The sequence below is a fragment of the Salmo salar genome, chromosome ssa16 (assembly GCF_905237065.1).
Source record: "Salmo salar chromosome ssa16, Ssal_v3.1, whole genome shotgun sequence".
Classification (NCBI taxonomy): Eukaryota; Metazoa; Chordata; class Actinopteri; order Salmoniformes; family Salmonidae; genus Salmo; species Salmo salar.
In genome coordinates, this window is record NC_059457.1 from 32,071,071 (window position 1) to 32,095,259 (window position 24,189).

At 43.6% G+C, this 24,189-nt stretch overlaps 2 protein-coding genes across 2 annotated transcripts in view; one reads left to right on the plus strand and one right to left on the minus strand.

Annotated features, from left to right (window-relative positions):
• Positions 1-18,498, minus strand: part of LOC106573711 (CMP-N-acetylneuraminate-beta-galactosamide-alpha-2,3-sialyltransferase 2) — a 47,377-nt gene extending 28,879 nt beyond the window's left edge. Inside the window, exon 1 of the mRNA XM_045696665.1 lies at positions 18,002-18,498. The gene's annotated coding sequence lies outside the window, so the exon portion shown is untranslated. The remainder of the gene's footprint in view (positions 1-18,001) is intronic.
• A 3,435-nt stretch (positions 18,499-21,933) lies between these two features.
• LOC100196565 (splicing factor 3b, subunit 3) lies at positions 21,934-23,093 on the plus strand. Its single transcript, NM_001141594.2, has one exon. The coding sequence runs from the start codon at positions 22,584-22,586 to the stop codon at positions 22,905-22,907; it is 324 nt and encodes a 107-aa protein (NP_001135066.1). The 5' UTR covers positions 21,934-22,583; the 3' UTR covers positions 22,908-23,093.
• Positions 23,094-24,189: the final 1,096 nt, after the last annotated feature.

Genomic DNA, 24,189 nt, shown 5'->3' on the forward strand with positions numbered 1-24,189 from the left:
GCTGGAGTGTGTCAGCAGTTCCTGCAAGCGGAAGGCATTGATGCTATGGACTGGCCCACCCGTTCCCCAGACCTGAATCCAATTGAGCACATCTGGGAGATCATGTCTCGCTCCATCCACCAACGCCACGTTGCACCACAGACTATCCAGGAGTTGGCGGATGCTTTAGTCCAGGTCTGGGAGGAGATCCCTCAGGAGACCATCCGCCACCTCATCAGGAGCATGCCCGGCGTTGTAGGGAGGTCATACAGGCACATGGAGGCCACACACACTACTGAGCCTCATTTTGACTTGTTTTAAGGACATTACATCAAAGTTGGATCAGCCTGTAGTGTGGTTTTCCACTTTAATTTTGAGTGTGACTCCAAATCCAAACCTCCATGGGTTGATAAATTGGATTTCCATTGATTATTTTTGTGTGATTTTGTTGTCAGCACATTCAACTATGTAAAGAAAAAAGTATTTAATAATATTATTTCATTCATTCAGATCTAGGATGTGTTATTTTAGTGTTCCCTTTATTTTTTGGAGCAGTGTATATAGCTTTCATAATATTTCCCCTCTATTGTTGCTTCATCAGTTAAATGAAATCAGTTTTGTTGTCCTTATCTTCATCAATCTAATGACATGCTTGAATAATATAGGACTAGAATGAGACACAGAAGGCTTTCACTTCTCTTCACGCGGACTGAATGGTTACGGGTCTGAATAAATAACTGCTATAGCCTACCGCCATCACGCGTTTGCCCTTCTTTCAAACTACCCGTGAGTTCTATTGGCTGCTATAGTTAACATTCAGCAAACAAGAGCTTGCGTCCCTCTTCGAATAGTCTATTTGTATAAGAAACGCTAAAATAATTCCATAATGTCCAGCAAGCTATTCTAGTTTAGCTTTTTCTGCATGGGACTCCAAGAGCTAAAGGGCTCTGTAAGTTTGGATGGGGAGCGTCGCTGCTCAGCTATTTTCAGATGTCTCCAGAGATGTTCGACCGGGTTCAAGTCTGGGCTCTGGCTGGGCCACTCAACGACATTCAGAGAACTGTCAGGAAGTCACTCCTGCATTGTCTTGGCAAGGACCTTAAGTACGCTGCCAAGACAACGCAGGAGTGGCTTCCGGACAAGTCTCTGAATGTCCCTGAGCCGCCCAACCAGAGCCCGGACTTGAACCCGATCGAACTGAAAATAGCTGTGCAGCAACTCTCCCCATCCAACCTGACAGAGTTTGAGAGGATCTGCAGAGGAAAATGTGAGGAATGTATATCTAAACAAACCCCTGTATTATAAAAGTAAGAGAGTAACTACAGAAACACAAAATGTAATATTGATATGGACCAATAATGCTGTTTTTTTAGGGAGGTACGACTGTATTTTACAGTATTGCTGATTATAGTTAAAGTGTGCCTGTTTCAAGATAGGGAACTAAGAGAGAGAATGGAGACATGTTGTACTAAGAATGAAAACATAGGTCGCTCTAAACCTCGAGCCCCTTGCAAAAATTATGAGTCAGAAATTTGGAAACCAAACAGAGAAATGGACTAAATGGACAAATGGAGCATCCCCTTCAGATGGGACCCTCAGTACAGAGAGACTTGGAAAAGTTAGAGAAAAGCTGGAAGAGGCAGAGAAGGGACACAAGAAAATAAAAGTTAAATGGGATGATTTTCAAAAAGGGAAAGAGAAGTGGACGATATGGAAGGACAGAACAGTGAAAGGATTAATGGTGAAGCAAGTATGGGCTCCCGAGTGGCGCAGCGATCTAAGGCACTGCATCTCAGTGCAAGAGGCAACACTACAGTCCCAGGTTCGAATCCAGGCTGAATCACATTTGGCTGTGATTAGTAGTCCCATAGGGCAGCGCACAATTGGCCCAGCATTGTTTGGGGTAGGCCGTCATTGTAAATAAGAATTTGTTTTTAACTGACTTGCCTATTTAAATAAAGGTTAAATAAAAAAATAAAGTAGACAAAGAAAAGGTAACAGAGGAAAGTGAGAGAAGGCCACGAGCAAAGAGAACAGCCCATATCCAGCATTTCCAACAGCCCCACCGGAGGCTCAGTCCTTACTGCAGCTGATGTTCTACAGCGGTTGAGGACGGGGAGAGGTGGGAACTCTGGACCCCTGGAAAGAAGCGGTTGGAAATGTTATAACTGTGGTAAACCAGGACATTTAGCCAGAGACTGCCAAGAAAATTAAGGCAGGGAGGACTGGAATGGACCCGCCAGAAACATGACGGTGGATGACCTTTTTGGAGGTGGACAATAGGATTACATTTATTTATTTTATTTTATTTTTGTAACATTTTTTGTAATTTAGCAGACGCTCTTATCCAGAGCGACTTACAATAGTGAATGCATACATTTCATAAATTTTTTCCCCGTACTGGTCCCCCGTGGGTGAGGCGGGATGAAGAAGGGGAACCACCCCTACAGATGCTGCACCTTACAACCTTCTCAACAGATAACCCACTAATTGACATTGAAATACTAGGAGAAAAAAAAATACAATCCTAGTAGACACAGTCCTGAAAAAAAAAGGATCTGCCTTAAGATGTATTCCCTCCAAAAGAACAATGCAAACTGTCGGCGCATCGGGAATCCCCTCTATCGAACCCCTCACATACCTCCTCCCAGTGGCATGGGAAACTGGGAAATGGAGACATCGATGCCTGTATTCATCATCATGCCCAGTAAATCTACTGGGAAGAGACCTCATGTGCAAAATGAATACTCACCTCTCCTGTGACTCAGTTGACGTCTCCATTCAGTCACTAACAAATGAAGTTTTCCCATGTATGGCACAGTCCTACTATGCCTGGTATTTGTGGAATGAAAACTCAGAGAAACTGGGAGGTTCCCAGTAGAGGTCGACCGATTAATCGGAATGGCCGATTAATTGGGGCCGATTTCAAGTTTTCATAACAACCGGTAATCGGTATTTTTGGCCACCGATTTGCCGATTAAAAAAATATATATATATGTACGCCTTTATTTAATTAACTAGGCAAGTCAGATTAAGAACACATTCTTATTTTCAATGACGGCCTAGGAACGGGGTTAACTGCCTTGTTCAAGGGGGATTCGTTTTTGCAACCTTCCGGTTACTAGTCCAACACTCTAACCACCTGCCTTACATTGCACTCCACGAGGAGCCTGCATGGCAGGCTGACTACCTGTTACGCGAGTGCAGCAAGAAGCCAAGGTAAGTTGCTAGCTAGCATTAAACTTATCTTATAAAAAAACGATCAATCTTAACATAATCACTAGTTAACTACACATGGTTGATGATATTACTAGTTTATCTAACGTGTCCTGCGTTGCATATAATCAATGCGGTGCCTGTTAATTTCTCATTGAATCACAGCATACTTCGCCAAACAGGTGTTGATTTAACAAGCGCATTTGCGAAAAAAGCACTGTCGTTGCACCAATGTACCTAACCATAAACATCAATGCCTTTCTTTAAAATCAATAAACAAATATATATTTTTAAACCTGCATATTTAGTTAATATTGCCTGCTAACATGAAATTGTGTCACATCTCTAGCGTTCATTGCACGCAGAGTCCGGGTATATGCAACAGTTTGGGCCGCCTGGCTCGTTGCGAACTAATTTGCCAGAATTTTACGTAATTATGACATAACATTGAAGTTTGGGCAATGTAACAGGAATATTTAGACTTAGGGATGCCACCCGTTAGATAAAATACGGAACGGTTCCGTATTTCACTGACAAGAAAAACGTTTTGTTTTCGAGATGACAGTTTCCAGATTCGACCATATTAATGACCTAAGGCTCATATTTCTGTGTGTTATTATGTTATAATTAAGTCTATGATTTGATAGAGCAGTCTGACTGAGTGATGATAGGCAGCAGCAGGCTCGTAAGCATTCATTCAAAACAGCACTTAAGTGCGTTTTGCCAGCAGCCCTTCACAATGCATTGCACTGTTCATGACTTCAAGCCTATCAACTCCCATGATTAGGCTGGTGTAACCAATGTGAAATGGCTAGCTAGTTAGCCGGGTGCGCGCTAATAGCGTTTCAAACGTCACTCGCTCTGAGACTTGGAGTGGTTGTTCCCCTTGCTCTGCATGGGTAACACTGCTTCGAGGGTGGCTGTTGTCGATGTGTTCCTGGTTCGAGCACAGGTAGGAGCGAGGAGAGGGACGGAAGCTATACTGTTACACTGGCAATACTAAAGTGCCTATAAGAACATCCAATAGTCAAGGTATATGAAATACAAATCGTATAGAGAGAAATAGTCCTATAATTCCTATAATAACTACAACCTAAAACTTCTTACCTGGGAATATTGAAGACTCATGTTAAAAGGAACCACCAGCTTTCATATGTTCTCATGTTCTGAGCAAGGAAACTAAACGTTAGCTTTTTTACATGGCACATATTGCACTTTTACTTTCTTCTCCAACACTTTATTTTTTGCATTATTTAAACCAAATTGAACATGTTTCATTATTTATTTGAAGCTAAATTGATTTTATTGATGTATTATATTAAAATAAGTGTTCATTCAGTATTGTTGTAATTGTCATTATTACAAATAAAAAAAATGAAAAAACATCGTCCGATTAATCGGTATCGTTTTTTTGGGTCTTCCAATAATCGGTATCGGCGTTGAAAAATCATAATCGGTCGACCTCTAGTTCCCAGACACCTTCAGTGCACAACAGCAGTTCCCTCCATTGAAGAAGACCAAGCCTATGATACACGCTGGAACAAACTCCTGGAAAAAAAATTGAATTGATGGAAGGTGTTATGGAAGCAACTGATTGGGTGGCATGGAAAGCAAATGGGAAATGGTCACCCTCAACAGCTACCTTTTTCTCACCCTATTGGGCAGCAGCAAGAGTAAGAAGCACAAAACTACCCCGAAGCCACAGAAGAAGTAATGGTAGTGGCTGAAACAAATGACACGATTCCATAGCTACAGGAAGTGCCAGACAAAATACGGGTTAAGGGGAAGACGGACATTGGCAAAATGAAAGGAGCAACGCCATTGGTGGTTGTACCAAAAAGCACCCACAGGCCTTACAAGGCCCAGGACCCCTGAACAAAGAGGCAGAAAAGGGCATTATCCCAGTACACGCCGCATTATCCCAGTACACACAGCATTGGTGGAGGCTGGCGCTATTATACCATGCCCAAATTCACCTTGTAGCACCCCAATCCTCCCAGTAATAAAACCCTCAGGGGAATTCAAATTCGGTGACCATTATCTCCACCTGGAAGCTGTGTTCTCAGTTTTTGATTTGGCTAATGCACTGTTCAGCATTCCACTAGCTGAGGAATCGGAAGATTGTTTCTCTTTCACATTCGTCAAAAAAATTAAGAAAAATTAAGTGGAAGCCTATCATGAGGACATGAAGTCGTTGTTGATCTTAGCAGAAAATGGCATAAAGTTTCACCATAAAAAATGCAGTTGTGTAGAAGTTCAGTTAAACATTTGGGTCATGATATTACTTGAGGTTCGCGCCCTCTCAAAAGACAGATTTGAATCAATAAAGGTACAGTTGAAGTCGGAAGTTTAGATATACCTTAGCCAAATACATTTAAACCCAGTTTTTCACAATTCCTGACATTTAATCCAAGTAAAAATTCCCTGTCTTAGGTCAGTTAGGATCACCACTTTATTTTAAGAATGTGAAATGTCAGAATAATAGTAGAGAGAATGATTTATTTCAGCTTTTATTTCTTTCATCACATTCCCAGTGAGTCAGAAGTTTACATACACTGTCACGTCCTGGCCAGTATATAAGGTTAATTGTTTTGTAGTTTGGTCAGGGCGTGGCAGGGGGTATTTGTTTTATGTGGTTCGGGGTGGTGTGTTTGTGTAAAGGGTGTTTGATTTAGTATTTCCGGGTTTTGGTTTATGTTTAGTTAATTCTATGGTTAGTCTAGTGTGTGTGTTTCTATGTTTGGTTGATTGGGGTTGGGACTCTCAGTTGAAGGCAGGTGTTGTCTATCTGCCTTTGATTGAGAGTCCCATATATTAGGGTGTGTTTGTATGTGTTATTTGTGGGTGATTGTTCTGTGTGTAAGCCGTATGCTTTACCAGACTGTTTGTAGTTGTTCGTTCGTTTCGTTATTTTGTATGTTCATTTTTGTAGTTAATAAAAATCAAGATGAGCATACACGTACCTGCTGCGTATTGGTCCTCCTTCACCGACGACAACCGTGACATACACTCAATTAGTATTTGGTAGCATTGTCTTTAAATTGTTTAATTTTGGTCAAATGTTTCGGGTAGCCTTCCACAAGCTTTCCACAATAAGTTGGGTGAATTTTGGTCCATTCCTCCTAACAGAGTTTGTGTAACTGAGTCAGGTTTGTAGGCCTCCTTGCTCGCACAAGCTTTTTCAGTTCTGCCCACATATTTTCTATAGGATTGAGGTCAGGGCTTTGTGGTGGCTACTCAAATACCTTGACTTTGTTGTCCTTAAGCCATTTTGCCACAACTTTGGAAGTATGCTTGGGGTCATTGTCCATTTGGAATACCCATTTGCGACAAAGCTTTAACTTCCTGACTGATGTCTTGAGATGTTGCTTCAATATATCCACATAATTTTCCTTCCTCATGATGCCATCTATTTTGTGAAGTGCACCAGTCCCTCCTGCAGCAAAGCACCCCCACAACATGATGCTACCACCCCCGTGCTTCACGGTTGGGATGGTGTTCTTCGGTTTGCAAGCCTCCCCCTTTTTCCTCCAAACATAACGATGGTCATTATGGCCAAACAGTTCTATTTTTGTTTCATCAGACCAGAGGACATTTCTCCAAAAAGTACAATCTTTGTCCCCATGTGCAGTTGCAAACCGTAGTCTGACTTTTTTATGGTGGTTTTGGAGCAGTGGTTTCTTCCTTGCTGAGTGGCCATTCAGGTTATGTCGATATAGGACTCGTTTTACTGTGGATATAGATATAGTTTCCTCCAGCATCTACACAAGGTCCTTTGCTGTTGTTCTTGGATTGATCTGCACTTTTGCACCAAAGTACGTTCATCTCTAGGAGACAGAACGCGTCTCCTTCCAGAGCGGTATGACGGCTGCGTGGTCCCATGGTGTTTATACTTGCATACTATTGTTTGTACAGACGAACGTGGTACCTTCAGGCGTTTGGAAATTGCTCTCGAGGATAAACCAGACTTGTGGAGGTCTACAATTTTTCTTGATTTTCCCATGATGTCAAGCAAAGAGGCACTGAGTTTGAAGGTAGGCCTTGAAATACATACACAGGTACATCTCCAATTGACTCAAATTATGTAAATTAGCCTATCAGAAGCTTCTAAAGCCATGACATAATTTTCTGGAATTTTCCAAGCTGTTTAAAGGCACAGTTAACTTAGCGTATGTAAACTTCTGACCCACTGGAATTGTGATACAGTGAATGATAAGTGAAATAATCTGTCTGTAAACAATTGTTGGAAAAATTACTTGTGTCATGCACAAAGTAGATGTCCTAACCGACTTGCCAAAATTATGGGTCCCGTGTAGCTCAGTTGGTAGAGCATGGTGTTTGCAACGCCAGGATTGTGGGTTTGATTCCCACGGGGGACCAGTACGGGGAAGAAAAAAAAAATGTATGAAATGTATGCATTCACTACTGTAAGTTGCTCTGGATAAGAGTGTCTGCTAAATGACTAAAATGTATAGTTTGTTAACAAGACATTTGTGGAGTGGTTGAAAAATGTGTTTTAATGACTCCAACCTAAGTGTACGCAAACTTCCGACTTCAACTGTAGTTATAGAAGACCTTGTGAAAATAAAACCTGTCTCCCAACCATCCCAATAGAAAGCTAACTGACTGCAGCCTGGTGTATACAGGGTAATGGGTCTGTCTACCTAGGTGAAAATGTGTGCAATTGTACAATGGAGAATCAAATTGCTCACTGACAGTTCATGATTTGCAGATGGGCAGACCCTCAAAGATTACATTGCAGGAACTTCTAGAAGCCACTCTGACAATGAAGATAACAAGTGGGAGGTGACAGCTTGGCTGTTAACTATGTTTGGATCATGGTCTGTGAACCTTGCAAAATGGGCTATATTGGGAATATTTGTCCTTGTGTGTGTGTGATAATGCTGTTGTAAGGCTCTGTGCTCTTCACGGGTCTCAGCAACTATCATTTTCACCTCTGCCACTGCAGGGGAAACAGTTAGTTTGATTGGGCTAAAATAAATGCCATTTGCTGATGAGAATGATGAAGCTAATGAGGACTATAAGGAACTCACTGAAGGTCATGAAAAGTATAACCATGGTCTCTCCCCTGCGTATGAGGACAGTATTGCCAGAAATTAAATTGTGTAATTAAGCATGTGTGTAACTATAGTGAAGGTCTTAAGTTAAACCATTCTACTGCAATGGTTTTACAAGTGTTATGGCTATGGACTAATGATCAGTTACTAGTTTGATTGTACAACCCAGAATTAAGGGTTTGAAAGGATAAAGTGTCTGGTTTTGTGTTGATTTCGCTGACTTTTATAAGAAGTATTTTAATAGAACCTCTTTTGATAGTTTAAGCCATAATCTAATACTTACCATAAAAATGTACAATAGTTATCACAGAGTGAAAAAAGGAGGGAGTGTGATGGATATTTATTTGTGTGCATATAACTGTGTTTAGCACAATGCTGTTTTATAATAACCTGTCTTGGTTGGATTCTTGCGAGTGACGAATTGACTGCACAAAGGAGTTAACCCACGTGGTCCCGTGTGGCTCATTTGGTAGAGCATGGTGTTTGCAACGCCAGGGTTGTGGGTTCGTAAAAATGTTAACCACTTTATCACTCATAAGCAATTTGGCAATACGCCCAGAACATTGCTCTGGGAACTAGAACTAGAAGGAGTGATACAATATCTCAGTTCAAAAGTAAGAAGCCTTGTGTGTTATAAATCAGTCACATACAGGAACAAACCATGCTTATATGACTTGTTTGTGTAGCAGTACTTTGACTTTGAGTCTTTAGTGGTGATATTCCACGACACTACCAACACCAGAATTCAAGCATTTTTACACTTCCCAATTTTTTTTTTTTTACATTTTCCAAACTGCACCAATTGCGGTGCAGATTCCCTCCATGCCTCCCTTTTCGCGGTCTTAAATCATTCTTCTCGCCATCGCTCTCTTTCTTTGATACTCCATGAGATTCCTTTCTGATAAGCCATTCTTAAGTACCCGTAGAGCTACTGTATATCCCTTTCCTGCACCCCCTTTGAGAACTCATCTGACCACCATGGCACCACCCGCCCGCCCTCTTCCTCCCCCCGAACACACTGAAACGGTCACATCTGCAGCTGATATAATTATAGACTTTACTGCCTCATGGCACTCATCCACAGACCCCTCCATTGATAACTTTACTGCCTCATGGCACTCATCCACAGACCCCTCCATTGATAACTTTACTGCCTCATGGCACTCATCCACAGACCCCTCCATTGATAACTTTACTGCCTCATGGCACTCATCCACAGACCCCTCCATTGATAACTTTACTGCCTCATGGTACTCATCCACAGACCCCTCCATTGATAACTTTACTGCCTCATGGTACTCATCCACAGACCCCTCCATTGATAACTTTACTGCCTCATGGTACTCATCCACAGACCCCTCCATTGATAACTTTACTGCCTCATGGTACTCATCCACAGACCCCTCCATTGATAAATTTACTGCCTCATCGTACTCATCCACAGACCCCTCCATTGATAACTTTTGTCCCGCCTGCTCACACAGGTGCTTGAGCATCTTCAAGTTAGCTTTCTCAAAGCAACATCTCATGGTTCACATGGTTTTTACATGGTTTTTAGAGTGAAGTACATCGGAAAAAAGCAAAAGAAAACTGCAAGACTGAATAGAAAGAAAAAACAAGCAACAAACAAAGAAGATAGGCTTTTGAAAACTACAATTTTATGAAAAATAGTTATTTATCTTAGCTAGCTGAATTGTTTACCAGTTGCTAAGCAGTTGCTAGGGACTCTTTTGGAAGAAGCTAGCTAGCTAACGAAGAACAACAAAGAATATCTAGTTAACAGAAGAAAAGAAAGAGAAAATCAGGACAGAAGAAAAAGGATATCAAAGTGAAACAGTTCTCTAAAGACACAGGAGACAATAATACAAGAAACAACACTTCTGTAGCTTGTCAACTATGTGTCTGTCTATCCCTGTTCTCTCCTCTCTGCACAGGCCATACAAACGCTTCACACCGCGTGGCCGCTGCCACTCCAACCTGGTGGTCCCAGCGCGCACGACCCACGTGGAGTTCCAGGTCTCCGGCAGCCTCTGGAACTGCCGGTCTGCAGCCAACAAGGCTGAGTTCATCTCAGCCTATGCTACCCTCCAGTCCCTAGACTTCCTGGCGCTGACGGAAACATGGATTACCACAGATAACACTGCTACTCCTACTGCTCTCTCTTCGTCTGCCCACGTGTTCTTGCATACCCCTAGAGCATCGAGCCAGCGGGGTGGTGGCACTGGAATCCTCATCTCTCCCAAGTGGACATTCTCTCTTTCTCCCCTGACCCATCTGTCTATCTCCTCATTTGAATTCCATGCTGTCACAGTTACCAGCCCTTTCAAGCTTAACATCCTTATCATTTATCGCCCTCCAGGTTCCCTTGGAGAGTTCATCAATGAGCTTGACGCCTTGATAAGTTCCTTTCCTGAGGATGGCTCACCTCTCACAGTTCTGGGTGACTTTAACCTCCCCACGTCTACCTTTGACTCATTTCTCTCTGCCTCCTTCTTTCCACTCCTCTCCTCTTTTGACCTCACCCTCTCACCTTCCCCCCTACTCACAAGGCAGGCAATACGCTTGACCTCATCTTTACTAGATGCTGTTCTTCCACTAATCTCATTGCAACTCCCCTCCAAATCTCCGACCACTACCTTGTATCCTTTTCCCTCTTGCTCTCATCCAACACTTCTCACTCTGCCCCTACTCGGATGGTATTGCGCCGTCCCAACCTTCGCTCTCTCTCTCCCGCTACTCTCTCCTCTTCCATCCTATCATCTCTTCCCTCTGCTCAAACCTTCTCCAACCTATCTCCTGATTCTGCCTCCTCAACCCTCCTCTCCTCCCTTTCTGCATCCTTTGATTTTCTCTGTCCCCTATCCTCCAGGCCGGCTCGGTCCTCCCCTCCTGCTCCGTGGCTCGACGACTCACTACGAGCTCAGAGAACAGGGCTCCGGGCAGCCGAGCGGAAATGGAGGAAAACTCGCCTCCCCTGCGGACCTGGCATCCTTTCACTCACTCCTCTCTACATTCTCCTCTTCTGTCTCTGCTGCTAAAGCCACTTTCTACCACTCTAAATTCCAAGCATCTGCCTCTAACCCTAGGAAGCTCTTTGCTACCTTCTCCTCCCTCCTGAATCCTCCTCCCCCTCCCCCCTCCTCCCTCTCTGCGGATGACTTCGTCAACCATTTTGAAAAGAAGGTTGACGATATCCGATCCTCGTTTGCTAAGTCAAACGACACCGCTGGTCCTGCTCACACTGCCCTACCCTGTGCTTTGACCTCTTTCTCCCCTCTCTCTCCAGATGAAATCTCGCGTCTTGTGACGGCCGGCCGCCCAACAACCTGCCCACTTGACCCTATCCCCTCCTCTCTTCTCCAGACCATTTCCGGAGACCTTCTCCCCTTCCTCACCTCGCTCATCAACTCATCCTTGACCGCTGGCTACGTCCCTTCCGTCTTCAAGAGAGCGAGAGTTGCACCCCTTCTGAAAAAACCTACACTCGATCCCTCCGATGTCAACAACTACAGACCAGTATCCCTTCTTTCTTTTCTCTCCAAAACTCTTGAACGTGCCGTCCTTGGCCAGCTCTCCTGCTATCTCTCTCAGAATGACCTTCTTGATCCTAATCAGTCAGGTTTCAAGACTGGGCATTCAACTGAGACTGCTCTTCTCTGTGTCACGGAGGCTCTCCGCACTGCTAAAGCTAACTCTCTCTCCTCTGCTCTCATACTTCTAGACCTATCTGCTGCCTTTGATACTGTGAACCATCAGATCCTCCTCTCCACCCTCTCCGAGTTGGGCATCTCCGGCGTGGCCCACGCTTGGATTGCGTCCTACCTGACAGGTCGCTCCTACCAGGTGGCGTGGCGAGAATCTGTCTCCGCACCATGCGCTCTCACCACTGGTGTAACCCAGGGCTCTGTTCTAGGCCCTCTCCTATTCTCGCTATACACCAAGTCACTTGGCTCTGTCATATCCTCACATGGTCTCTCCTATCATTGCTATGCAGACGACACACAATTAATCTTCTCCTTTCCCCCTTCTGATAACCAGGCGGCGAATCGCATCTCTGCATGTCTGTCAGACATATCAGTGTGGATGACGGATCACCAGCTCAAGCTGAACCTCGGCAAGACGGAGCTACTCTTCCTCCCGGGGAAGGACTGCCCGTTCCATGATCTAGCCATCACGGTTGACAACTCCCTTGTGTCCTCCTCCCAGAGTGCTAAGAACCTTGGCGTGATCCTGGACAACACCCTGTCGTTCTCCACTAACATCAAGGCGGTGACCCGATCCTGTAGGTTCATGCTCTACAACATTCGCAGAGTACGACCCTGCCTCACACAGGAAGCGGCGCAGGTCCTAATCCAGGCACTTGTCATCTCCCGTCTGGATTACTGCAACTCGCTGTTGGCTGGGCTCCCTGCCTGTGCCATTAAACCCCTACAACTCATCCAGAACGCCGCAGCCCGTCTGGTGTTCAACCTTCCCAAGTTCTCTCACGTCACCCCGCTCCTCCGCTCTCTCCACTGGCTTCCAGTTGAAGCTCGCATCCGCTACAAGACCATGGTGATTGCCTACAGAGCTGTAAAGGGAACGGCACCTCCATACCTTCAGGCTCTGATCAGGCCCTACACCCAAACAAGGGCACTGCGTTCATCCACCACTGGCCTGCTGGCCCCCCTACCTCTGAGGAAGCACAGTTCCCGCTCAGCCCAGTCAAAACTGTTCGCTGCTCTGGCACCCCAATGGTGGAACAAGCTCCCTCACGACGCCAGGACAGCGGAGTCAATCACCACCTTCCGGAGACACCTGAAACCCCACCTCTTTAAGGAATACCTAGGATAGGATAAAGTAATCCTTCTAAACCCCCCCCTTAAAATATTTAGATGCACTATTGTAAAGTGGTTGTTCCACTGGATATCATAAGGTGAATTCACCATTTTGTAAGTCGCTCTGGATAAGAGCGTCTGCTAAATGACTTAAATGTAAAATGTAATGTAATGTTATTGCCTCTACTCTGCATACAAACATCCACATTGACCTTACACCGAACTTGAAAATGATCACTCCCTACCGTGGTTTCTCTCATCACTTCCCATTCACACCTCCCTGCCACCACTGCAGATAACAATGTCAAGTCCAAGCATGACTCTGTCCCCCTCACGTCATTAACACATACTAATCCCCTGTTATGCATAAATTATTCAACTCCCATTGTTCTTTATATTTACTTCCCCAGATTTCATTATGGGCATTAAAATCACCACACCATATTACCTTCCTACCCCTACACATCCTATCAATCACGTCTAACTGTGCTAACATGAGAGGTTTGGAGGGGTTATAGAAATTAACTATAACAATGTTACCTCTATTCCTACATATTTTTATCTCCGTAGGACAAGCCCCATCCGACCCCTCCAATTCTATCACACCGTACCAAACTGAATCCCAGAATCACAAACTTCAGTTGAGGTTTGAGCCATGTCTCTTGTACACACACTACATCTGGTACTACATCCATGTAATATACAAACTTCTTAAACTCCTGCCCGTTAGATATTAAGCTTCTAGTGTTCAATTGAAGGACCTAAATAGGTTGTTCCAAACCATCACCTCTTGGCCGATTCAAAATCTCATGCATCATTACTTCAGTTGCTTCTGTAATTCCCAGAAAATCTTTGGCCACGCATACCACAATGCGTGTAGACTTTTTCTTAACCTGACCACTCATATTCATCACACTACACATGAACGCCAAGAAGTCAAACCTGTTCACCACCAACAATTATTTTGTGACCACACACTGATGGGCACATGTCTTGAAGACCCCAGTTTGTACTACTCCCTAATCTCCCCCTTCCATTGGAGGCTGGTGCATCAATTTCCTCACAGGTTATGTCCTTTGAACTCGCCGTGCTGCTTCAGCATACGTTACCTTGTTTGTGATCTTATATCTCTGTACCTCACTATGTTCCCCCCGCAGTTACAGTATCTTGCCTTGGCCTCCACCCCACACCTGCCATAATCATGTGGCCCCCCACACTCCGCACAACATCTCTGCACTGGCACAAACTCCCTAACATAAAAGCTGATGAATCCTAGATGTACTCGTCTCAGAAGATTCCCTTCAAACTCTAACAGCGCCATAGTGCTTTCTACTCCACCCTATCTTTTCTTACTGCTCATTCGCCTCGCATCATCCACTTTCCCCCCGGTCACCTCCCTCAAACTCCTCCATTGACACCTCTAACAGAACCCCCGCAATCAGCGATCACCCCTCTCACTTTCACCCTACTGCCAGGGATATGGCATCTCACCTTACCTCCATTTAGCGCCTCCATTTTCAGTATCTTGACCCTCTGAACTATATTAACCACAACATTATTGGATGTAACATTTTAGTGGTTGTTCTCCTGTACCTCATCGCCCTGTCGGTTTGCTCTCCTAGATTCCCCCCTTCCGTCTATGTCCCCATCTGTGCTAAATCCACCCTTGTCTATGTCCCCATCTGTGGTAAATCCACCTTCGTCTATGTCCCCATCTGTGGTAAATCCACCCTCGTCTATGTCCCCATCTGTGATAAATCCACCCTCGTCTATGTCCCCATCTGTGGTAAATCCACCCTCGTCTATGTCCCCATCTGTGGTAAATCCACCCTCGTCTATGTCCCCATCTGTGGTAAATCCACCCTCGTCTATGTCCCCATCTGTGGTAAATCCACCCTCTTCTATGTCCCCATCTGTGGTAAATCCACCCTCTTCTATGTCCCCATCTGTGGTAAATCCACCCTCGTCTATGTCCCCATCTGTGGTAAATCCACCCTCGTCTATGTCCCCATCTGTGGTAAATCCACCCTCTTCTATGTCCCCATCTGTGGTAAATCCACCCTCGTCTATGTCTCCATCTGTGGTAAATCCACCCTTGTACCCTTTTCTGAACCTATCCTTTTTCCTGGACCATCGTTTAGGTAGACTCACCACTGATCCTACTACCGTCATCCTACTCAGACTTACTCCCAATTGAGCTACCTGCCATGCCTACCTTGGTCTCAGTACAGCTGTCTAGATCCGCTAACCAAACGCACCACTGCGTTCACTTCCGAAACCGAATGTTATGATTGAACACAAAAAAAACACATGCAAAAATCTATATGTCCAAAGTCAAATTCTGCGCTTATCTGGTATGTCATGAAACCGCGGTCCTGCCGATGACGTCGCCCACTGTATGTGCTTTTGGTAGTATGACTGTGTCCAGACCAGTGCCGACCCGTTATTCAGGGCAGGTGGGGAAACTATTATTTTATTTTTATGTTTTGCATTTTATTTTGGCATTAATATGTGTCACATATCAGTTTGCAAACAATGTACAAAAATATATATATATCATTGAGTTAATAAAGCCGCATACAAACATGGTCTCTTTTTTGTTATCTTGAGTAAGGCAGCTCCAAAATGCAAGCCAGCAGAAAATATGGAGCGTTGCGCCGTGATTGGCTCAGTGTTCTGTCACTCATGGGGACACCACATCACCGCCAAGTCTAAGGGTAGAGCTAGAAAATGAATGCCCCTTGGGTGCTACCATAGAGTTACATTAGAAGTGCCCATCCAAGAAGACTCAAGGTCATTGGCCACAGATAAAATGACATCAAATCACATATCTACAGTAGCTTTGATTGGACTCATCATGTCAACATCATACTTTCAAAATCTTAGCTAGCAGTCATCATCATGAATCAAGTCGACAATCTACTGGAAAATCATTTTTAATCCTTGTCATATGAAGATAAATAATGAAGAGAAATTGTAGATAAAACATTTAGGTGCTCATCGGCGATTGGACATAAACATTACACAACAAGTTGGAAATTGAAATTCAACAATGAGTGGTTTGGAAGGAATCAGTGGCTAACTGCAATTATTGCAAAGCAATCATTAGCTTGCTATTCAGTGGAGTGGCTGTGTGGTCCCAAGTCTAAGATTAAAGGTATCTTTTCCTAGTTTAAAATTATAAACATTCAACATTGGCCATGCTGACAATGAAGCATGATTTGTGCTACGCTCAAAACAACTGTTAACTCGCAACTGCAAAATCTGACTTTAGTGAGTTCAAGACAACTGGGAACTCAGGAAAAATGAGCTACAACTGGGAAAATACATTTTGAACTTTCAATACAACTCAGAATTGTAAATTAGGAACTCGGGCCTCTTTCTATAGCTATGACCTGAAGATCACTGACGCCATCATGATTCAACCTTTTTCTTCCCCGAGTTCCCAGTTGTCTTGAAAGCACCATAAATCCAGAGAATGCCAGACTTTGATGACGAAGTTTGATGACAAAATTTGCCCATGAAGGACCGCCGCACCCCCTTCCTGTTCAAGTGAGCAAAGCACAACAAGTTGAGTCCAAAAATGTATTGTATGTTGCTGCATAAATGATGTAATCTGCCAGGGAGGTAAGTATACTGTATCTAAGAAAGTAATACTAAGTGTATGTTGTGTAGTAAGCTGTTAGTAGCCCATGTGCCTCACCCTAATAAATTGGTCTATTTTCACCTCTTAATTTCACCTACTGTTCTAACTTGGTGGTGCACATGTAGCCTATAACCTGTTTTTGATTACAGAGCTTTCATTGTCTGCTTATATGCCCCCTTTATTTTTCCTACGGTTCTGACATGTTGTACAGGGAGTAAGAACGGTCCATGTTCTGAATTCTGTCGCTATACATTTCAAAAGTGCTGAACAAATAGTTATATTGACTACGTCCGTCCTTGCTCGCTCATGAATGTCTTAATCGAAACTACAGATTGCCTCTTATCCGCTTGTCGTCCCCTTATGCTATAGTTTGCACATCTCAATTGTCAGTAGAGACCACATTTGTTTAAGCAAGTCAGCCATATCAGCTATGTTTTTTTTAAAGACAGTAAATGAGGCAGAATGAACTGTTTTGCTGCCAGACAAGACTCCACTGATAGCCAGGTGTAGCAGTGGTAAGGTGTTGGGACACCTGCTGTTGGGACAGCTTTATGTAGGCCCTAACAGTTTGTGGGCACCGTTTGTCACCGTTATGGTGGAATTAATGTATTGTTTAGTGTTGTGTTGTGTAGTGGCTTTGCTGGCATGCATCCCACTTTTTTTTTTGCCCCACCAAGATCTACATGCTAAAATTGCCACCGGTCCAGACTGAGGAGAAATCCTCACATAATGCATCCCTGACCACCTCAGATCTGAACACAATCAGACAAAGCGACTTTAGTGTGTCGAAACCTGTCTTTTCAATGCAAGCTTCGTATTCTGACAGCAGAAGTTGCATGTAAGTGTCAAGTGTAGACAACAGTACTGCGCACCGATTTTACATTTAGAATCCGGTGAAAAATGTCTGTAGTTAGATGTCTACAGCGGGTGGTCCCTAAAACACAGCGTGCTTAACAATCGATCGGCAGACGAACGCTAGATCGTGTGTGAACCTTAAGAAACGTGGTCCTCAGAACGTTATGTGCTAGCTGGGCTGAGAACAATATACAAAGAGGCGATATCTCCCTCCTGCATGGGGGACCAGAGACGGTAAGGGGACCAACAAACAGGAACAGGGGGATACAACAGATGCATTCAATAGAAATAGACTAGCCTATATCCCCAACATCTCGTCATTCATTCACAAATATAGGCTATTCATCCCCAACACAGCCTAGTGTATAGTCTAATGAAAATGTAATTTAAACAATATTCTTGAGTCTTACCTTTTAAATCTTCTGATTTCGCCAGTGTATAAAACTCGAAAGCAATCCCTTTATGTGTGCTGCGTTCCCCCCCTCCAAAAAAAATATATTCTGATTTAAATTATTTTATGCATCTACCTATACATCTAGCCTATGTTTCTGCCTCTGTGCACTCAGGTTGTCGGAATATAACTGCATTTCTACTTTACGCAACAATGTATCAGAGTGAGAGATGATATGTCTGTTTCAGCCTGAGCCGTGACGAATCCAGATGTGAGGCTGTATTGTGATATGTAGCCAAGGCAAAAATAAAACAGATTTGGAGGCGGTTTCACGGACTTAAATTCGACAGGTCGGGCAGTGTTTAAAGCGAGGAAGGACCACGAAGCTCAGCTCAAACCGTTCATGGCTAGAAACCCCGATGGCTGTGGTATATGCACAGTGGTAGCCCCGGAAAAATGAGCCCACCCCGCATTCCTCAAACGCGCTAAAACGGCTTTGGGATTTGTAGTCCTACTGGTCATACACGCTCTTTTCAACGCCACAGCCACAGCTGTGTGAATTCGGTAAATCCATGGTAAATTGTGTGCTTCAAGGGAACTGTAGTTTCATCATGTTCAACAAGACGCGGGCACCGTCCTGAAAATACAGGCACGCGCAAATAACAGATTAATGATGATGATGATTAAATACATTACTAGTCAAAAGTTTGGACACATCTACTCATTCATGGGTTTTTCTTTATTTTTTACTATTTTCTACATTGTAAAATAAATAGTGAAGACATCAAAACTATGAAATAACACATATGGAATCATGTAGTAACCAAAATAGTGTTCAACAAAAAAGTTGCCACCCTTTGCCTTGATGACAGTTTTGCAAACTATTGGCATCAACCAGCTTCATGAGGTAGTCACCTGGAATGCATTTCAATTAACAGGTGTACCTTGTTAAAAGTTAATTTGTGGAATTTCTTTCCCCCTTAATGCATTTGGGCCAATCAGTTGTGTTGTGACAAGGTAGGGGTGGTATACAGAAGATAGCCCTATTTGGTAAAAGACCAAGTCCATATTATGTCAAGAACAGCTCAAATAAGCAAAGATAAATGACAGCCTATCATTTAAGACATGAAGGTCAGTCAAAATGGAACATTTCAAGAACTTTGAAAGTTACTTCAGGTGCAGTCCCAAAAACCATCAAGTGCTATGATGAAACTGGCTCTCATGAGGACCGCCACAGGAAAGGAAGACCCAGAGTTAGCTCTGCTTCAGAGGATAAGTTCATTAGTGTTACCAGCCTCAGAAATTGCAGCCCAAATAAATGCTTCATAGAGTTCAACAGACACATCTCAACATCAACTGTTCAGAGGAGACCGGGTGAATCAGTCCTTCATGGTCGAATTGCTGCAAAGAAACCACTACTAAAAGACACCAATAATTAGAGACTTGCTTGGGCCAAGAAACACGAGCAATGGACAATAGGACCGAGTTTGGGAAACCCTGCTATAGGCGGCTCTTCATTATGTATATTTAACTTTCCCCCAAAACTGTATATGCTGCTTCACATATTCTATTTCAGAATCTTTACATTTCGTTTTTGTGAGCTACAGTGATTTATTCTAACACATTGTGGAGTTTTATGAGGGGGAAATCTTTTTCCGAGTCTGCACTGACTACCTGCATCATAGTTCCTGTATTTGCCTGCATATTTCATCCCACTGAGCCACCTCAGCTTCTAAGCAAAGCATATGCATTGTCTTCACCTAGTGGAATAGTTCGCCAACTGTTAAATGTGTTGACGTTGGCCGCATTTTCATACTTTTTTTGATAATTTAAACAATTGACAGTAGATTTTCCATTTTCGATAGATACATCAAATAAAACTTATTTGGCGTAACATCTTTGAGCTCCATATTACGTCCTTATAATTGTGTCGCTAGGTTTCAGGCACGTTGTGGACCGAATTTGTTTAATGACGTCGCCGATCATGAAGGACCCACGATCGACAGAAAGCGTTTACCCGTAAACGTATCGGTACATTCAGGGTGCGAATGAAATTTGTCAACCAGTTGATATTAACTTCATCCCAGATGCTACACCGGTAAATCATTTGCATACAATACAATATTGAAAACAAAATATATATCAATAGAAAAATGGTTACGTGTTTCTCAATTTTGAAGATGACCGGTTTTGGGTAGACGACTGGATGAATGAAAGCCAGCTGTTTTTTTTAGGCTAGTATGCAAGCCAAGTATTGCAAAGTTGCTTTGTCTATTTCATGAAGTATTTTTGTAATGGTAGGCTCCTGTTCTTGTGTTTTCGGTGGTAAAGTCGGACCTGGCTTGTTGCAGCAGCGACCAGTGGGTTTGTGTACAATCCACTTAACAAAGTTGGCGTGCTAACCTTAGCTAGCTACAGTAGTCTAATTTAGCTAAATAGTTACGGTTTTGTTTAATCAATGTTGACTAGCTAGCTATCGTCAAGAGATGACAATGCTTTTTCTTGCACATTTTGTGCAGTATCAACGACGATCATTACTTTGTTGCTTTATAATAGCTGAGGTCTCTAGCCAATAGATACCCTTTCATATAAAAGCTACTGCTAGCTACGTTACTAGTTATGTTAAACACTTCCAACAATGCTCAACTTTTTTGTGTGTAACAATTTACTAATCCTTTCTCCCACAGCACCTGGTGTTGCTGTGGCCTATTTGACCTGCACCTGAAGGTTGAGAACCAGCCACTATGTTTCTGTATAACCTGACCCTGCAGCGTGCCACTGGCGTCTCCCACGCCATCCATGGCAACTTCTCAGGTACATACACACAATATACAAAAGTATGTGGACACCCTTTCGGCTACTTCAGCTGCACCCGTTGCTGACAGGTGTATAAAATCGAGCACACAGCCATGCAATCTCCATAGACAAATATTGTCAGTAGAATGGTTTTACTGAAGAGCTCAGTGACTTTCAATGTGGCACCGTCATAGGATGCCACCTTTCCAACAAGTCAGTTCTGTTATTGTGAAGTGGAAATGTCTAGCAGTGATTGGCCACACAAACACAGAATGGGACCGCCGAGTGCTGTAGCACTTAAAAATCGTCTCTCCTCGGTTGCAACACTCACTACCAGAGTTCCAAACTGCCTCTGGAAGCAACGTCAGCACAATAACTGTTCTTTGGGAGCTTCATGAAATGGATTTCCATGGCCGAGCAGACGCACACAAGCCTAAGATCACCATGCCCAGTTTGGGGAAGGCCCTTTCCTATTTCAGAATAACAATTCCACCGTGCACAAAGCAAGGTCCATACAGAAATGGTTTATCGAGATCAGTGTGGAAGAACTTGACTGGCCTGCACAGAGCCCTGACCTCAACCCCATCGGGATGAATTGGATCACCGACTGCAAGCCAGGCCTAATCGCCCAACATCAGTGCCCGACCTCACTAATGCTCTTGTGGCTGAATGGAAGAAAGTCCCTGCAGCAATGTTCTAACATCTAGTGGAAAGCCTTCCCAGAAGAGTGGAGGCTGTTATTGCAGCAAAGGGGGACCAAATTCATATTAATGAGCAGGTGTCCACATACTTTTGGTCATGTAGTGTAACATCCCCTCTTGTGCTTGCTCATCCCTGAGTGTGTGTATGTATGGGGTGAAAGTAAGCCGAAACAGAGTAACGGCAAAATAAATAGTGTAGCTACACCATACCAGTTGAACATGAGCCTATCACAGTAATTAAAACAAATATGCCAAGAACTGGAAGCTTTCACACTATCATTACTGCATGTCCGTTGCATGGAAAATGAGCGAATGGACTTGAATGTGCAGTTGATGCATCAATTCAGGTTGCATGTGTGTGCTTGATGAATGGCCATCACTGAATGTAATTCATGAAACTTTTTGGTGTATTGTAAGAGATGTCTTTGCATTTCTAAAATGGTAGGTGCACAGTGCACTGTATGGATGCTGGAATTATTTTAGTGTACAAAAGTGTGTAGGTAGCCAGGCTTACAGGTGCCTTTTGAAATGATTGTTTGACAATCAGATGAGAACATCATCATAACTGGTTTTGGTAATGCCACATTTAAAGGTAATACATGTTTCATTAAATGACTAATATTTACTAATAGGCCCACAGAGACCCTATTAAATTAGTATTGATTCTATATGTAATACTATGTTTAGAATGAAACAGAAAAGTGCAAGCGTGTGCACACTGAAGAGGTCCCATACCAGGAAGAAATCTACTTTCACCCCGAGTATATACTGTATAAAATTGATGTCACCTATGATCATTTTTAGGAATATTTATTGACTTGCCTTGCAGGAACCAAGATGCAGGAGATAGTTGTTTCCACGGGGAAGATCATTGAGCTCCTGCGTCCAGATGCCAACAAAGGGAAGATTAACACCCTGCTCACCATGGAGGTGTTTGGCATTATCCGCTCCCTTATGGCCTTCAGGCTGACTGGAGGAACTAAAGGTGTGTGTTATGTGTCTCTGCCTGTACACCTGAGATTGCATTTTGGTATATAGATATGACTCAATCTTGGTGCCAGAAGAGTAGTTGCTGTGTGTAATGTAGATTCATATTTTCTATGTATGTGGTTAAAAAGCTCTGATTTTGAAATCTCGAGACATTTGTGCTTTTCATGCCTAGACTACATTGTGGTGGGCAGTGACTCAGGCCGCATATTGATCCTGGAGTACCACCCCTCCAAGAACATGTTTGAGAAGATCCACCAGGAGACCTTTGGCAAGAGTGGCTGTCGTCGCATCGTCCCTGGACAGTTCCTTGCCGTCGACCCCAAGGGCAGGGCAGTCATGATAGGTAAATCAGCTCAGGGAACTGAGAGGGAGATTGTTTTGGAAAGAGTTGGTAACGGTAATTTTGTTGTTGTTGACATCTGTGACTTGATGGGATAATCCCCTATTGCAATGAACGGTTTTCATCTCAGAGTTGTAGTTTACTGATTACCTCTGTTTCCAGGTGTTGTAGTTTACTGATTACCTCTGTGTTTCCAGGTGCCATTGAGAAGCAGAAGCTGGTGTACATCCTGAACAGAGATGCAGCAGCACGTCTCACCATCTCCTCTCCCCTGGAGGCTCACAAGGCCAACACGCTGGTGTACCACGTGGTAGGAGTGGACGTGGGCTTTGAGAACCCAATGTTCGCCTGTCTAGAGATGGACTATGAGGTGAGAGCCCAGCACTGACCCCTATGATATGTGAATTGGCTCATGCACTCTTGTTACGTTCCACCTACTTGGACTTCTTTACACAGGCTCAGATGTGCTGCTACTTTATTCGCTATCTACCCACCCAAGTGTTGTTGAAATGATGAGTCTTCATGTCTCTTCTCTGACAAACCACTGGAGAGAGCTTAAACACCTCTGATCCCAACACAGCTGCTCTGCTACTTCAGCTGTCCTGTAAATCCTCATCCTGTTTGTTTCCACTGACCCACAGTATGTGACCTATTACTTCTGCCTCCTTCCAGGAAGCTGACAATGACCCCACTGGAGAGGCTGCATCCAACACCCACCAGACACTGACCTTCTATGAGCTGGAGCTCGGTCTGAACCACGTGGTGCGCAAGTACAGCGAGGCCCTGGAGGAGCACGGCAACTTCCTCATCACAGGTAGCTACTTATTATTTCCAGTAGAGGGTGGTCAGAGCCAGGTTATGAGTTGTTTGCAGCCTTCCCTCTTCTGTTCTACTGATGAGGTCTGCCCTTGCGCATTGCTTTTCTCTTCTTCCTGCTGGGGTGAAGATTAGTCCTCATATTGTTTGGATGACTGCACACCCACTGGCTGGGAAATGGCCAAAGTGCCACTATAGAGAGAAAGAATCTCTACAGAAAAGTTGGGTTGATGTGATTATCATGTCTCTTCCCTGACTATGCACTGAAGAGAGCTTCTGATTTCAACACAAACAAGCGCACTGTTGTAGCTGTTCTGTTAGTGCCTTCTAAGCCTGGATTGTTTTTAACTCTACAGTGTAAACCAGGTATGTTAATCGGTTAGCTGCCGAAAATACATTTGACTGGTCGTGCTTATCGCGCTCTAGGTTAATTTGAATGATTGTGTGGAATTAAATTGGCGTGTGTATTGTTGTTAGTCGTCATGCATCTTATTTATTGAATTTAGAGCCTAGTTTGAGGCGCTGAATAGTGCGAGAGCTCGTCAAAAAGCATGTACTGGAGTG

Bases quoted from the DNA above. Each gene is read 5' to 3' on its own strand.
- LOC100196565 (NM_001141594.2), top strand. From the start codon at position 22,584: ATGTGGTTAAAAAGCTCTGATTTTGAAATCTCGAGACATTTGTGCTTT.